Genomic DNA, 15,640 nt, shown 5'->3' with positions numbered 1-15,640 from the left:
TATATGGAGTGTTTTTTACACTATTCATACATGGCATCCATTAGAACTCAATGAAGTCTTTGTATAATAATTAATTGTAAATGGTCATTAAGCTTATTGGTCTCATGCTTCATGAAGATGAATTTGTATGTCTAAAAACCAGCAATGGCTGACATATCTTGCTTTTTCATAGCCAATTTAATTGTCATTGTCTTTGGTACAGTGATTGACACTAAATTTTATGATATCAGTAACTACATGATGGGAAATTGTGTTTCAGACTACTAGGGCAAGAGCAATAATACAATCAATATAATTAAAGATATGAAACTTTAAATGTAATTGTTATTTAGAAAGTTTTAAATTTTTATGTAATGCTGCAGAATATACTTTATGAGAAGAAGAGAGAAATTACCTTTTGTAATGATGGATGACATTGATACAGTTATTTTGGTTGCAGTTTATTTTTTATTTCTGACTGTTTGCTGTTTTGTGGGTGAAAGGCAGGTTGCAGGTGTGTGAACAGAGTATGTACAGCTGAGTCTTGTCCCAGAATGGACCTACAGAAAAACCTGGGATCAAGATCTATATGTACCAGTGTCTGAAATGAGATCATCATTTTTAATCCAAATGCAGAGAGGATATGGAAATTAAGTATAAATTAAGCACCCAAAAGATATTAATTCTGTGAAATACAATGAAAACATCAAAACCTCTGAAAATGGGTTAGCTGTTTCTTTAAGCAATTTAATTGTAGAAGTTGCTTCACAAAACCAAGTTTACTTGTTTTATTATCTGTAAGAATGGCCTTAAATATTAAACTTAATGCTCTCACATACTAATAGACAATTATATATACTACTTTGATGTTTTGTGTATTTTTACAAGGTGCTAATTGTGCTGAATCAAGTTGACAAAATTGCATAATTTGTAGGTTAATATTACCATAATCCTACTGTACATTGTTTAGCAACAGTATAGAAATGAAGTGTACTGAAGGTTTTACCAATATGACAAATAAGAGTGTCTGTCTCTAACAATAATAATTTCCATGAAATAAATGATGATTTTTAGGCAAGTTTATAACTAATAATGTTCTTTTTCATTTGGGCCAACTGGCTGTGATGTTTTGCTAAAGTGGGACATATCATAGAAGTGCATTTCGTAGTTTAGCAAGGAGTGTTATCAAAATATCAAGGAATTCATTGAAACACAGGTGCAAAATTAAGACCTATTTTACAACAGCAAACCAATAAACTTTTGCACCCTGTCTCATGTTCGTGACTTTCCTGTGTTCAATGGTCTTTCCTTCGACCTTAGCATGGCTTCTTAAAAATGTCAGCCTTGGGACATGGAACATCATGTTCAATCCCATTATATAGAGTTCCACTGACAACATATCCAAATTGGCATGTGTAAATCTTTGTTCAATATCATGTACAATATTACCAAGGAATATTAAATTTTGCTTACAGCAAGTCAGGTCCAAAGGTTTACTATAGTGATAATCTTTGAAGGAAGGAAAGAACCAATATTTTTATGGCTTAATGTAAATTGCACTGCATATTCCCTCAGCAGTTGTCTTTGGTTGCTTTTTTGCTTTCTTGATTTCTAGAGAGAAAATAAATCCATTATGTGCTAATGAGAAAAAGGAAATCGCTCCCTCAAGCCATGCTTAACACGTTCCCTGCTGGAGTGTCAGTGCATATACAAAAAACCCAGTCCAGTGTACCAGTTGTTTTTCACTTGTCAACATTAACATACTCAAGTTAGAGGAATAAGGCTGCCTTACTAAGTGTCAGAGCTCAGGTACAGTGCTTACGGCCTTTGCAATGTATACAAGTCATACATTCTGGTCTGGAGCCCGTACAGATCCTAATGCTTGACTTCATTGTGCCTGCTTATCTTCTTATCGAGCATGTGCCAAGAAAAACAGGAGAGGACACATCAAAGAGGAACTACTGCCCAAATATTAGTCAGTCACCTACTATCCACACTGTTTTCAATTCTGCCTATCAAAGAGAAAGGGATTAAGTACATGAAGATACAGATGAATGGATACACTGGGTTTCTTTAGCTCAATTACTTATCTCTGGCAGTAAACAAGGGTGGATCTCTAGGTAAGAGTATACAAATCACAAGGCTTTTCTAACCTCCAAATTGTGTGTTAGAGGATTCCTGTAGCAGCCATAGTCTTTCTGAGTTTTCATAGTTTGCAGAGCATTGCTGTTTTATGAGTTCATTTATAAATTTTTACCAACTCCATTCTGTTGTGACAAATCTTCAGCAATTTAGCTGTTCAACGTCCGTAGCTAACTAGCCTTCTCCTTTTGTAGGTTTTGAATTTGCCACCTGATAACAGGATGTTAAAACAAACAAGCAAAAGCCTCTTTGCTTTTAAATTTTAAAAAGCTATTTGAAGTCATACTGTGCATAAAAGGGTGTAATACACAGATTTAGCAGGGGAAGCTCTCACTTAGGTGTACCCAGGAGGGGTGTCCAATAACACACAGTGTGACCTTGAAGCTACATGGTGATTCACACCCCCATTTCGAATGGACCTGCACCTGCCACTGCAGCCACAGCTGCATTTTCTCTTATCATTGTAAAAGTATTTAAGTACAGTTAATCACTGAAAGAGCATTGAATTTTAGTGGATTTGCCTGTCCATAAATTTCCTGGCTTTTACGGATGCTGAATACTGATTTGTAATTATTATATTGAGAGTAACGAGTTTTTTTTAAGACATGAGCAATAAGTGCTATTATTTAAACCTGTAAGATTTAAATTTATCTATCTTCTCACTGCAACTTTTTTCTTTGCTTCTCCCTGCAACTCTTATCAGCCAAAGCAAAGCGAGGAAGAATGGAGAGTGACGGGAGATTCAATTTGCAAGTTCTGGAATGCAAATTCAGTGATACTATTATGAACCCCTACTGAATTTTTGCATTTAAGCTGCTGATAAACTTCCTCATGCTGAGAAGAGTAATTTCAATTTGTGAGGAACAGGAGGAAAGCTGTTTTAATGTAGTGCCCAAAATGAGAAACCATACTGGACCAAAATAAATAGATTTTAACTTTTATCATCTAGGTAGATTTTTTTAAAGGTAAAATAAGATTTTTTTTCCCTTGTAATTTAGAAAAAGGCAGTTAAAAATAATGTGCCTTTCAGCTAAGGTTTAACTAGTTTTGAAAAAAAAAAAGTATGATAAGTGTGATAAATGATCACAATCATTTTAATAAATAAGTTAGGTGAGTGAGTACAATTTTTAACTGTATCAATAGCTTGTTTGCTTACAATATTGCTAAGAAATGCAACACACGTGACAGATTGTAACAACCCCTGTGTTCATCTGTAGCTAAGCAGAGAGGTCATAAAAATTAACTAGGAATCTAACTGTATTTCTTTGAGTGTAATTTAAGCATATATATGATTTTTACTGTGATTGTGCTCAGGTTTTGCTGCAGCAATGAAAAGTAGAACCACATTCAAACCAGTGATTTGAAAACTGTGAAGTCTCCAGTTGGCATTGCTTGATAAAGAGAGAAGAATGCAAAGGACATAACTCATAGGGCAAAGGTGGAAACAAATACCTAGCCATCTCAAGAGGGTTGTACTGTACAAAGGGAAGAGATCATAGCAGTGTAGATGTTTGATTCGCATAAGTTTTTTTGTAAAATGTGTTTTCAAATGATACTTTTCCCTAATGCATTCAACAAAAATATTTTGAGTGCATGATATGTGCTTATTCTTGAAAGATGTTTTGCAGTACTTATTTTGATGCCTCAACAGCAGTATTCCACCAACTGCTACTGTGTAGAAACTTCTATAAATCTCTGTGTCTATTTTTCATTCTTAAATAGACACTGGTTTTGTGCACTCGTTATTTTGTGTTTGGTCTCCTAACAGTTTCTTAGAAGATTGATACTGAGTTCCAAAATAAAATCTGAAAGAATGCTATTTAAATAGCAGCTTCACAGTATACTAAAAACTTACTACATCTTGAATTTATCGGCAACAAAGAGACTTATGTCAGCTTCTGTGGGAATTTGTCAGCCCATAAAAGCTTAGAGGAGTCCTTCCATAACTACTGTTTGATCTTTAAGTATTTTTTTTTTCTTAAATATTTTTTAGTTTTAATTACTTTCTATATTTTGAATGTTATGACATATTTTTTTTGTCCCAGGCTGCATCTTTCTCCATCTTCATCATCACTATTAACAGCATGACTGATCATGAGTCAATCAGTGCTGAGCTCTGACACCTTCTTTGCTGTGGCTTTATCAGACATGCAGTCATATTAAAATCGATAGAGTAAAAATTACCTGTTCTGTTCTGATAGTTTGTCTGTGTACATTTCCAATGAAATTTACTGAACACATCATTTAATAGAGTGGTTTAGACTGCATAGCACTAAGCAGTAACTATTCTCTTTTAAATTAATAAAGGTTCTGGTGTTTAGCAGCTATTAACCTTAGGGCCCATGAATGAAGTTCTGCTTGAAGAACAAAAAGAATTAGTTCACAGACAGTTAGAGGACTACTCTTCAATGCAGAGTTTAGTCTCTGAAAAGTCTTCTCTTTTAAAATGTGCTTTTCAAAGTAGTAATTAAACAATTATTATTTTCCTGCAGCATTGTATGACCAAACTAGTAGAACTATACAAGGAATATTTTTATCTTAACTACTTTCTGTGAACAAATGCTTTAAAAAAAAAAAAATAAAAAAAAAATCATTCTGATAGATTGATAATTGTGGGGGTTTTCTATGCTTTATATTTTCCCTATCTTATAGTTAATGCAACAGAATAAGTACAAAGTCTCTGTTTCATTGCTTGCTCATCCAACTCTATTTTGCATATTATTCATCAAAAGTGATTACCATATGCAGTATGCTAGAAGTAAGAAGTAAGCTGTGTCTTTGTATGGGTGTGTTCAGCAAAATAAATATTCTTTGTCAACCAGAAAAGAAGGTCTAGGGAAAAGTATATATCTATATCTGTATGTATATATCTTCTGTAGATGGTTATGAACGGATATAGTGCTATTCAAATTGTATGGTATTAAAAGATTTTAAAATGTGAAAAACTTGTATTTTCTTCAAAAAATGAAAAATCATCAGTACAATAGAATAGATGGTTGGTATTCCCTGATAGAAGCATGACTTTATTTCATGAATTAAACTCTCTAATATTCAATCATATAGCTTGTCAATACAGAACCAGATTTCTTCCTAGCAAAATAATTGAGCGTCTTTGTTTTTATCCTTTAAGAACCCCCTAAAACCTATTATAATCCTGTAAAAGAGGATTATTAAATTGAACAGCAGTAGCATGTTTAATGATGATTTGCTAACAAAACATTCTAGCTAATCTCTGATCAGTGATCACATTTTGACACCAATCTAGAACATAGGATAGCTGAATTCTTTAAGACATAGGCCACCTGCAACACACCACCCCCCCACCCCCCAAATTCTGTCTTCATTTCATTTCTTTAGTACTTGAGAGTGGCTAAGGGAAACAGATCTTGATCAGTCAGTCTACTCTGGACAAAAACAGATTAGATCTTCCCGAAGTACCAGAAGTACTTACATTGTCTTCTATGTAGTGGACTGTAGATCTGCAGATGTGGTAGTAATATTTTTCATCCTTTCTTATTGTACAAAACCCTATTTTTTAATATTTTATTTCAATCATCCTTGTATTTCAGCATTTTTGTTTTTGCATAACTGCCTTTATCAAATATGCAAATTCAAGGTTTAATAAAGGGTCCCTTTACACAATACAAGCAGAAATTCCTTTGGAGACAGTTGCATTTTCTTTGCAATAATAATAGAGAGACATTTGTATCCGTTGGTGAGGCAGACAATATGAGTTTCTCTCAGCAAAACTAGAGCACAGTTGTAGTATATGCCTGGGATCCTTTGGGGTAGTCTCTCACGACAGCAATTTCCATTTAAAAAAAAATATGTCCTTTGCATCTATATTGCAAATATTACAATTCATACCTCTACAAAAAAACATCCTTTAATCATAAAGGGATCATGGGACTAAAGTTAGGAAGTAAGGATTTAAGAATCTGACTACTGATTTTTCATCCTTTGTCTTATGATATGCTAGGTTAGGTGCATCATGCTCTTTTAAGCTATTTTCCCTTTCAACAGGGATCATAAAAATCATCATATAGTCCCAACACACAGCCAGTATGTTAGCCAGCAGTGACTGTTTGCAGTGTTGATAGCTACAGCAAATTACTGAGGTGTGTTAGGGACCTTTTATAAGCACTGGCGTTTCTTCATGCTAGAATCTAAATACCTTTATAGATGGGTATACCCACTTACACTGGGGCCTGTGGATGTTGATGAGTTACTGTGGGTTAATAAAGTTGTAAACTGAAAACTTGCTTTGACCGTGGAGTTAATTTGAAACACTGAAAAGGATTAAAAAAATTGATAACTGATCTGTGATACATATGGTTACTGATAATTTCACTGTTCAGAAGTACTACCATGTTTCCATTTGATATAACTGTTAGAAATGTTAATACCTGATGCCATCAACATCACACTAAATTTGACCTGAGACATCCAGCATTATTCTTTTTCTTTTTCTTTTTTTTTTTTTTTCTGTAGTCAACAAATAACATATCAATAGATAATTATTTAATCTCCTTTTATACTTGCAGACGGTTTGACAAATCTTTGGAAAAGTGGCGGCGTTTCCATTGTGACATGAAGGGCTTTAATCATTGGCTAACTGAAACTGAAGAGAAGCTGTCGAGAGCACAGATAGAGGCTGGAGACATGGGTCATATGAAAACCAAACAGTTTCTCCAGGTATGATTTGATTAAGCCATTTCTATTGGGTTTTTTTTGTTTTGGTTTGGTTTTGGTTTTTTTTTTTTTTTTTGTTTTCTGCAGTGATTAGAAATTTGCAGTTCTGGGTATTCTGTATAGTTTTTCAGTTCTTTTAAGGAGGATTTCTAGTGATGAGTAGACAGTAGCAATTTTGGTCAGATATTTTTGCTGTCCTTGTTAACTAAGAATTTTCACTAGTTCATTTAAAAATATGGTTTTAAAAGAAGTAAAATATAGGATAACATGGTATATTGTGGTACTTCCATACTTACATATTTGGTCTTTATTTAAAGTGCTCATTGATTTCCATTTGATACTTATGACCAGCAGAAGTATCAGAATTAATTTTCAGATCTTGTGGAAGAAATGTGATTAACCACTGAGCTTTGCAAGAGATATTCCATGAACTTGATATTCCTTGCAAGTATTGCTTATTTTGCCTGTTTCATGTTTTAATCAAAGAACCTTGAGGACGCCTTTTGTGAAATGCAGTGTGACAGAATAGTCACTTAGTTCCTATGTGTCCAGTTCCAATTTGTATGCTTTTCATCTTGCAAGCTCTTTGAGTATCATAAGGAAAATAGTAACTCTAGCTTCTTGGTAGTTTATTTCATATCCCTCTTGTATGATTCAAATGGTAATGGGTATGAAGAATTAATTCTAAACTGATGTTTTGAAAGTTGATAGGTTCAGCTGAATAACATGGCTTGACTAAACTCTGGATTCATGTTATAAATTACTACCTGTACATAAGAAAAAAATTCCGTTAAGCTAATCGGCATTTGTACATTTGAATTGCTGAATTGAATTACTGGATTTCAGGTTGAAAGAATCTATCTAATTATAAATTACATCTATCTAATATTAAAGGTACAGTTTTGTCTTGAATGCAACACTAATCTACATTTTAGCCTACAGTTGGAAAAATAACTCATGGCTTTTGAATTTTAATATTTAAAGTCACCTTTTTAAAATTTAGGCTGGTATTTCTTGACTGTAAAACTGCTGAACTGAAAAGGAAACCAAAACATGCAGTGCAAGTGAAAAAAAAAAAAAAAAAAAAAAAAAACAAATGACTATCAATGCTTTGAACACTAAAAAGTCTAAGATCTCGCTAACAAAATAGAATGTCATCAAGGAACTAAAAATGCTTTTCATCGGGTATGTAAAAGGTAGCAGAGCTCATGTCTTTCCACTGAAATATTGTCTCCCGTTCTCCGTTCCATGGTTTTAAGCATTATTTTGAAAAACATAGAAAATAATAAAGACATGGATATCTATGTGATGAATAATAACATAGCATCACAAAGCCTTACTCTTTCTTCTTTGCTTTGCCTCTTCTCCATTACCCTTCTCAGCACTATTCTGGTATCCTTGAGCAGCTTTGTATGAGCACTTAGAAAAAAAAAAAAGGATCCATGGAAAAAGTGTTTGTCTCCTGTTTTCTAACCCCTTTCTAAAACAATATTTTATCTCTGAGAAGAGGTTGATTTTTGAGAGTCCCCAGAACAAGGTAAGATGTATCATAGATGTTACTGGGTGTGTAGCACATTTCACAGTCCCAAAAGATTAGAAATATTATTTTCTTGTCATCATTGAGAAGGAAGTTCATACTGAATTGAATATCACACTGAAAGACTCTGAGATAATGCCTCATTATGTAGAAGCTTAGATTTCAGTATAGAACAAGACTCCTTCTGTTTTACATTTCCCTTTGACTGAGCCTCCCTCTCATCTGTTATCGATTTGTTATTTTCTTATGGAATATATGGGAATATTTTGAACATATGTCTTCTGAATGGATTTCTACCAAGATTTTATTTTTGCAGACTAAGCTTTTTCTTTATTCTTTTTTCCCTTGTGTTAGAAACCCAGGAACTCACGAACTTGTCTCTCAAACATTTCATTTAGTTCAGTACAGTAGACAAAACTACCTTTCTAATGAAAAGTTACATAGTGTGAAAATATTACACCTAACCACAAGAATGCAGATCCAATGTTAATGATCATTAATTTGTGAAAGAATGTTTAGTCTGAAGTTGCGTTGTTCCCATTCTCTTCATTGGTCCTTTCTTTATTTTGCTGGGTCTTGCTTGAAAAGTAATAGGCTTCTGCGAGGCTGACAGTAGGGATCATTAGAATTTCCATTAGGTAAACAGTTAAAACAGCTGAGAGTTTTGATTTACTAGATTAGAAACTTGTTTTATTAATGAGATCATGCTGCTTAGTGAACCATATGCAGAATTAAAGGGATTTGTTTGAAAATGCTTTCACAAGCAAGTGAATAGTCTTGTTTTCAAAAAGGAACTGTTTTAGAAAAAATTTATACAAAACATTTAGGTGTGTAATACTATTCCTAGGAAGGACTACTTTGGAAAAGTAAAGATTAATGTGTTCATTAGCATTCAGAAAATACATAGAGTCAAATGTTAATGTAAAGTGAAACATTCAACAGTATGATTAGGTGATTATGTTAATATAGGTTTAGAGGTAATTACATTCTTTTAGGTGGTTTTAGGGAGGGGAGTTGTGTTCCTTTTTGCTGCACAATGGCATGATATTAAACAACATTTATGAATTATATATAATGTGAATGAAACCTAAAAACAGAATTGCTTCATTTCAGGTCATGAATACTTAAATACTCTTTTTGTGAATTTTTCAGTGAGACTTCCTGAGAGCAGAATTTGTGGTGTTGAAAAGAAATATCACATTTCAGTTTTTACGGAATTGTAATTTACTTCTTTTATGATTAGGAGACACAGGATTTAAAAGGATGTTTTACAGATAGCACATCATATAATCCCTTTAAAACATATCGAACTCTGTCTTGAAAGTAGTTAAAGATTTCTTTTGCTCTCATTATTCTGACTGAAAGGTTTTTCTGTCTCTTCACTCCTTAATGCTTGGTGACTTTAACTTCTTCAAGTTCTTGCATTTGTACTTAGTTTATTTATTTGTGTGCCAAGACTAACTTGTAGTTCAGTTTTATCTACTCCATGATGTTTATCTCCTTCTGTTCCCATAGGCTTCAGTCATTTTTGCTGTTGGATTTCATTTGGTAAACTAAAGCCACGGTTTTGTAATCTGCTTTCATATGACAGCTAGACGACTCTTATTTCCTGTTCCTATTCCTCTTTCTGGAGCATGAGTCTCAAAATAGCAACTATTATCTAAACTGAAATACCATCCATACCATCATTAGGATAGCTCAGGTGCTGTATTTTATGGTTGGAGCTTACCATGGCCAAGTGTTAGAATATTATTTGCAATCATCTATCTAAAATTTATTCCTTTTTCTTTCTTGTGATCTGCCTTGCAGTTCCAACAGTCCATTTAATATTAAAAAAAAAAAAAAAAAAAAGTATAGGTTGTACTGGAAATTAATGCCAGGTTAATATGCAGCAAAGAGGGGGGGAGGGCACAGGATGCAGGGCTGAGGGTGTTCATGTGCCATAAATAAATGCTAAAAAGAAGAATTCTTCAACAGTTTCAGAACTAGACTGTCAAGTTACATTCCTGAATCATTACACAGAATTTAAAAATAGTATTCTTATTTTTAAAATATAGAACCTCCAGAATATTTGTTCTTTACACTGGTATTATGAATTGCTCACCAGTCTATATTTAGTATCCACTTTTGGGTTGCAAGTTTAATTTTATTTAACTTTTTAAGTGGTGTGGGTTTTTTAATAGTAAAATAATTAGGTTCTGGGTCTGAATTTTGAAAACATTTCTTTGTGTTCCTGTTGTCCATCTGTAGTGACTGGTCAGTGATGGGTACATCCCACTAAACAGGCAAGGGTTGGACTTTATTTTCTATAATGTCATAGTTTCAAAAATATTGCTATTATATAATTAATTTATCAAGTATTTACTTTCATGTATAGGCATAAATGTTATGTTTATTTTTTAATGGTCACAGAGGACTTTAAATGATCAGTAACATTTTAAAATTGTTCAATGGTGGCCTTATTTATTATACTCAGTTTTCTGAGTATACAGTGGTATAGAAATTATTCATGACAGATGTCTCTTAAATTGTTCATACATTCAATTGTGCAGCATTACCAGTTTAGATTACTTATCCAAGCCTGCAAAAGGCTTGTGACTCATGCCTTCTCTAGACCTTCATTCTACTGCACTGTAATGTCAGAAATGTCACATTTTTGTCTTTCTTTCTTTTTTTTTTTTTTTTTTTTTTTTTCATTGCTGAAAGTCATGGTCATGCTAATAATTTATCTCTTTTTTATCTAAATTGGATTATATGGATATTGGTGATTTAAAAACCACTAAATTTAAACAGTTTTTTCTGGAATACAGCACAAATGGAATCATAGTATATGGGAAAAAAGAAGTATTTCAGTGCTTGAGGCCACATATTTTCATACTACAAAAGCAGAGTGGTAAGTGGGTGGATAGTTTACTCTGTTCTCCCCTAAATAGAACTTGTAAAACTACAATTTTTACATAGTAATTGTGGCTTTTAGATTTTGTATTTTAAATTTATTTCCTGTTTTACTGAGTGATAAACATTATGCCAGTAATCTCTGATTCTTCTTATTCGAGTTTGGATTCCATTTGGGTTAAAATGGTTAAATTTTGTTCCACCTGTTTCAGTTTTCACTAGTCTAAGTAGTAGAAATGTAACAGAATATTCTTTCTGGTCAAAGAGTTGTCCATGATTACTTAATGATTCTACAAGAGAGAGAAAATATAGAATGTGGAATCAATGAGAAAATTATTTAGCATTGTGTTAGAGGAATATTTAATTAGAATGATCATGTTACATACCACAATGTCCTTCAAATTGAAAGGGCACATCTGGAAGGATATATATCTGGCAGGAATGTATTATTTTTTACTATTTTATTAATACCAAAAGCACATAATCACTTGCTATTATGTTGAAAGCATATTCTACAGGTTTGTTTGTTTGTTTGTTTGTTTGTTTTTTAATTAAGATTCTCCTTACAATTTTACACATCCTTAGTACTTTGACTAAATGTTCTGAACTGAGCACTAAAATGTTCTAACTATGATCACTAGCCTACATGAATGCAATCAGTTCTTACTTATGTATTGACTGGATCATTTATTCAGAGAAGGTTACTGGTTTTCTTCTTAGTGAATATGATCCTCTTACCAAACACCTCTGAGTGCAGCATGCTACTGCCCCTAAGAAAGAAAACCTAGACCCAGCGATATCCCAGGTTTCATTTTCAGTTAATAAGGGGAGGACATCACAGTTCCTAGTAAAACAGTTACTGCTTCTTTCTTATGTCAAGCAAAACATTAAATGATACTGTAATCTTTATATGTAATACATTTTTGAATATATGAAATTCTTAGAAACTTTATTTCACTGTTAAAATATTCCTCACAATTGTTATTACTAGTGGAATTGATGAAATATCACCAGTTTATCCTCAATTTGGTGTCAAAACATTTTCTTGTCATGTCAAGCTGTAAAAAGTATTACTTCATAATTATATCAGTTATTTAATTTTCTACTGCACACAGTTCTATATTATGCTTTATTCCTATTTTACTGTATCTTATTAAGAATTTTTAATTAATTTGTTACTACTGGTAGTTGGACATTAAAACATCTGAAAGCTATAACAAATAATAGATTTAAAGCTGCATGTGTGGTTCTGCCTACTTTTCCACCATTAGATGACAATTTGTAGCTTATATTTAGGTTATATTGTAAATCTTAGTATGGTTTATATAGATAACCAAATTAAATCTTGTAAATAAATAATTAGGATGCATTTTTCAAACATTTCTTTAAGAAACTTTTTGAAATAAGTATTAGCACATGTAGATGCATAGTGACATAATTTTTATACATGAAAAGAATGAATAAACATGGGTTTTTTTCTCTGTCTTGGAGAAAACAATGTTTTTGGACTGGATCAGTCAATTTTTCTGGTACCTGACTGTAACTGCCTCACTGGGGGAATTCCTCCTCATCAGTTCAAGTGGTTATAGACTACTAGCACTTGGGGATCTGGGAAAGAGACTGAGGCTTATACCCATTTCATAAGCATTTTTATGTGTGTATAAAAAATAAAGGAAACAGAACGTGCAATTTTTTCATAGTAATGAATTTGTTTTATTTTCAGGGCTAATCTGGACATTTATAATCAGTGACATGTACAGATAATACACAGCAGATTTGGCAGATTTATTAATGCTTTTGCCATGGTATAAATAGAGTAGTTAATCTGACCATGTCTCGGAGGTTTGGGTAAATGAGTGACTAAATGAATGAATACATTGAAGGAAAATAATATTGGTTCTTTTGCTAACAAAATGTTTATCTGGTTGCTTCCATAAGCCTTTCAAAAGTACATCTCGTATTGCATCAGAGATCACTGTACTATATGATTAAATCTGTGGGTTGATTCAATAGATGTGAAGATAAGACAAACTTATGAGACCTGAACAGGGTCAATTAACAACTGGTCAACCTGGGAATCTTTCTAGGTCTTCTGATGTGAATAATTAGCCTTTAAACCTGCTTACACAAAGCAATTGGGAAAGGTAAGACTCTTGGGGAATAACTTTCTATATATATTAGTTGTATAAATTAATACTGATAGGTCTTGCTGTGGCCCTTTTCAAGGATAACTTTATTATCCTTTATTAATTTATTTGTAACCTTTCATTCCAAAATATTTTTCAAAGTCTATCCATCACATACAGCTTTTCATTACCATCTTATTTTAGACTAAAGCCATAATAAAGTAAAACCATATGGTAAACACCCTGGACAAGACAGCAGGTTAATGTTATGTGGCTTTAAAAAGTGAACTCTTTTTTTTTTTTGAAAACCTTAATATTTATGCAGAGCAGACAGCAGAGGATCAGCATCGGTCCTCAAACCGTCTAAAAATACTGTAGCTAAATTTTCTTATCCTAACTTTGGAAGTCAATTTTTGTCGGGTTGTGATGAACTGTCTTTTGTCTTTTGCACTTAGGTATTTTACACTGAGTTCCTTTTTACTGACAACCTTTATAGGCATCTTTGTGGAGGTTTTTGTTAATGTAAGGAGAGGAGTCAAGGGAGTTGAGTATGAGTTTGACTGGTGATGGGTGGATATTGAAGAATGGAGTATTTTACTATTTATTGTTCATTTCAGATAAAATTGTTCATTTATTTTTCTCCAAGGTGTTACGCTATATAGAGAGACAGAATGTAGCAGGCATGGAAATGGTAACGTGCTTGAGTTGTCTAAATAAAGTGTTTACTTCTGCCCTGCAGCTAAGTTCCAACATGCTTCTTTCTTACTTAATATTTGGATGTGAGATCCATCTCACCAAAACAGGTCCATAGTAGGCATCTGTATTTAAGCTTGTAATTCTGATCTTCCTTTGTAGACAAAGAATTAAAATAGAGACTTCTAGGGTAAAGCTCACCTGACTTTTCTGAGATACCCAGAATATATGAAAGTGAACTGTGACCATGTTGGATGGGTTAACTTCTCAAGAAAAAAAAAAAAATATTGGTAAATTTTATTTTGTTGTTTGAGGGTTTTTTTAAAGAAAAAATGAGCAGTTATGAAAACATAAGACCTGAAAATATTTAAGAATGAATTTATTCAGGTGTGCTCCTTCCTCCCTTGAATTCATATTTCATCAGGTTTTGAATATTCAGGGATTATGAGTACTAGTGAACTAGCACTGATGCTAGCAAGAATGTATTACAAAGTAATGTGGTCATGCTAAAATAAATATATTTTCATAATTGGACTAGACATTTTGCCACAGTACAAAGATAAAATTCACTGAATGATTCACTGCATGTAGTAGAAGAGAATAAAAATATTTAAATGAATTGTATTTCCAGTGTGTTCTGTGAACAGTAGAAGTATTGAAGCTAGAATTCCTAGGGTTTTGTGTTTTGTAGTTAGCTGTAAGTTCCAGTTGAAATATTTTCCACAGTGGGGGGCTTTAGAAGGTGTTTATTTTTTTGTGTGAATTCTCAGCTGTTTTCTAAGGTCGACACAGTACACCTGTTTCCCTGTAACTGACCAATACTATCTGGTTTTCTTTATCTTCTTGCCTTTTTTTTAAATTCACATAAATTATAAAATGTCATTATTTTTTTATAATTCTAATCCTCTGTCAAATTTGCTTAAAATGAGTCGGAATATTTAAAACTATGGGGAAAAGTTAGAGTGGAAGACAGACCAACAGATAATCAGAGAGCTCTATCATATAAATTTAAACAAATCAAAGTGAAAACTGGATTAATTATTTTTCAAAAAGTAGTTTCTTTAAAACAATTCAATTTGTTTTGTTAAAGAGCTATCAAATACTTCATTACCAACCATTACTTGTCTGAAAGCGTTTTTGATGGAGACTGCTTTCTTTTGTCATGTTTACAGTTCCCTGAAGAAATCTGTTCTCAGATTTGTTGCTCACACCATGATGTCTTGCAGTTCTATATGCAATTAATTTTCTTTCTAAAACTAAAAACTAAAAAAGAAAAAAAGTCATGTTATTTCAATATGGCAGAATTTCAGGACAATATTAGATATTTATAATAGACACCATTTGATCTTAATATTTTTGTTTGGGTTTTTTTTTGTTTGTTTTTTTTTTGTTTTACTTCTACAGGCAGCAAATATTGTATTACCTAATTACTCATCTAAAAAGTGAACACAATACAGATATGCTGTAACTTCTCACTCAAAATCTAAGTGAGACTACTACAGAAAAAAAATCTTTTGTAGATAGAAGTATTTTGCATTTGCTGAATATCTTCTAAATTCAAACAGTAATTCTGTCC

The 15,640-nt window shown here is 32.7% G+C and overlaps 1 protein-coding gene across 13 annotated transcripts in view; it reads left to right on the top strand.

Annotated features, from left to right (window-relative positions):
- DMD (dystrophin) overlaps window positions 1–15,640 on the top strand; it is a 1,208,820-nt gene that overhangs the window by 587,732 nt on the left and 605,448 nt on the right. For all 13 annotated transcript variants that reach the window (XM_026858158.1, XM_026858211.1, XM_026858140.1 and 10 more), the window contains one exon: window positions 6,666–6,816. In XM_026858158.1, the coding sequence (XP_026713959.1) occupies window positions 6,666–6,816 (151 nt within the window). The remainder of the gene's footprint in view (window positions 1–6,665; window positions 6,817–15,640) is intronic.

Source organism: Athene cunicularia, assembly GCF_003259725.1.
Source record: "Athene cunicularia isolate RWA chromosome 1 unlocalized genomic scaffold, athCun1 chr1_part1, whole genome shotgun sequence".
NCBI lineage: Eukaryota > Metazoa > Chordata > Aves > Strigiformes > Strigidae > Athene > Athene cunicularia.
Note: the sequence above shows the minus strand (reverse complement) of the source record. Positions and strands in the feature narration are given on the sequence as shown.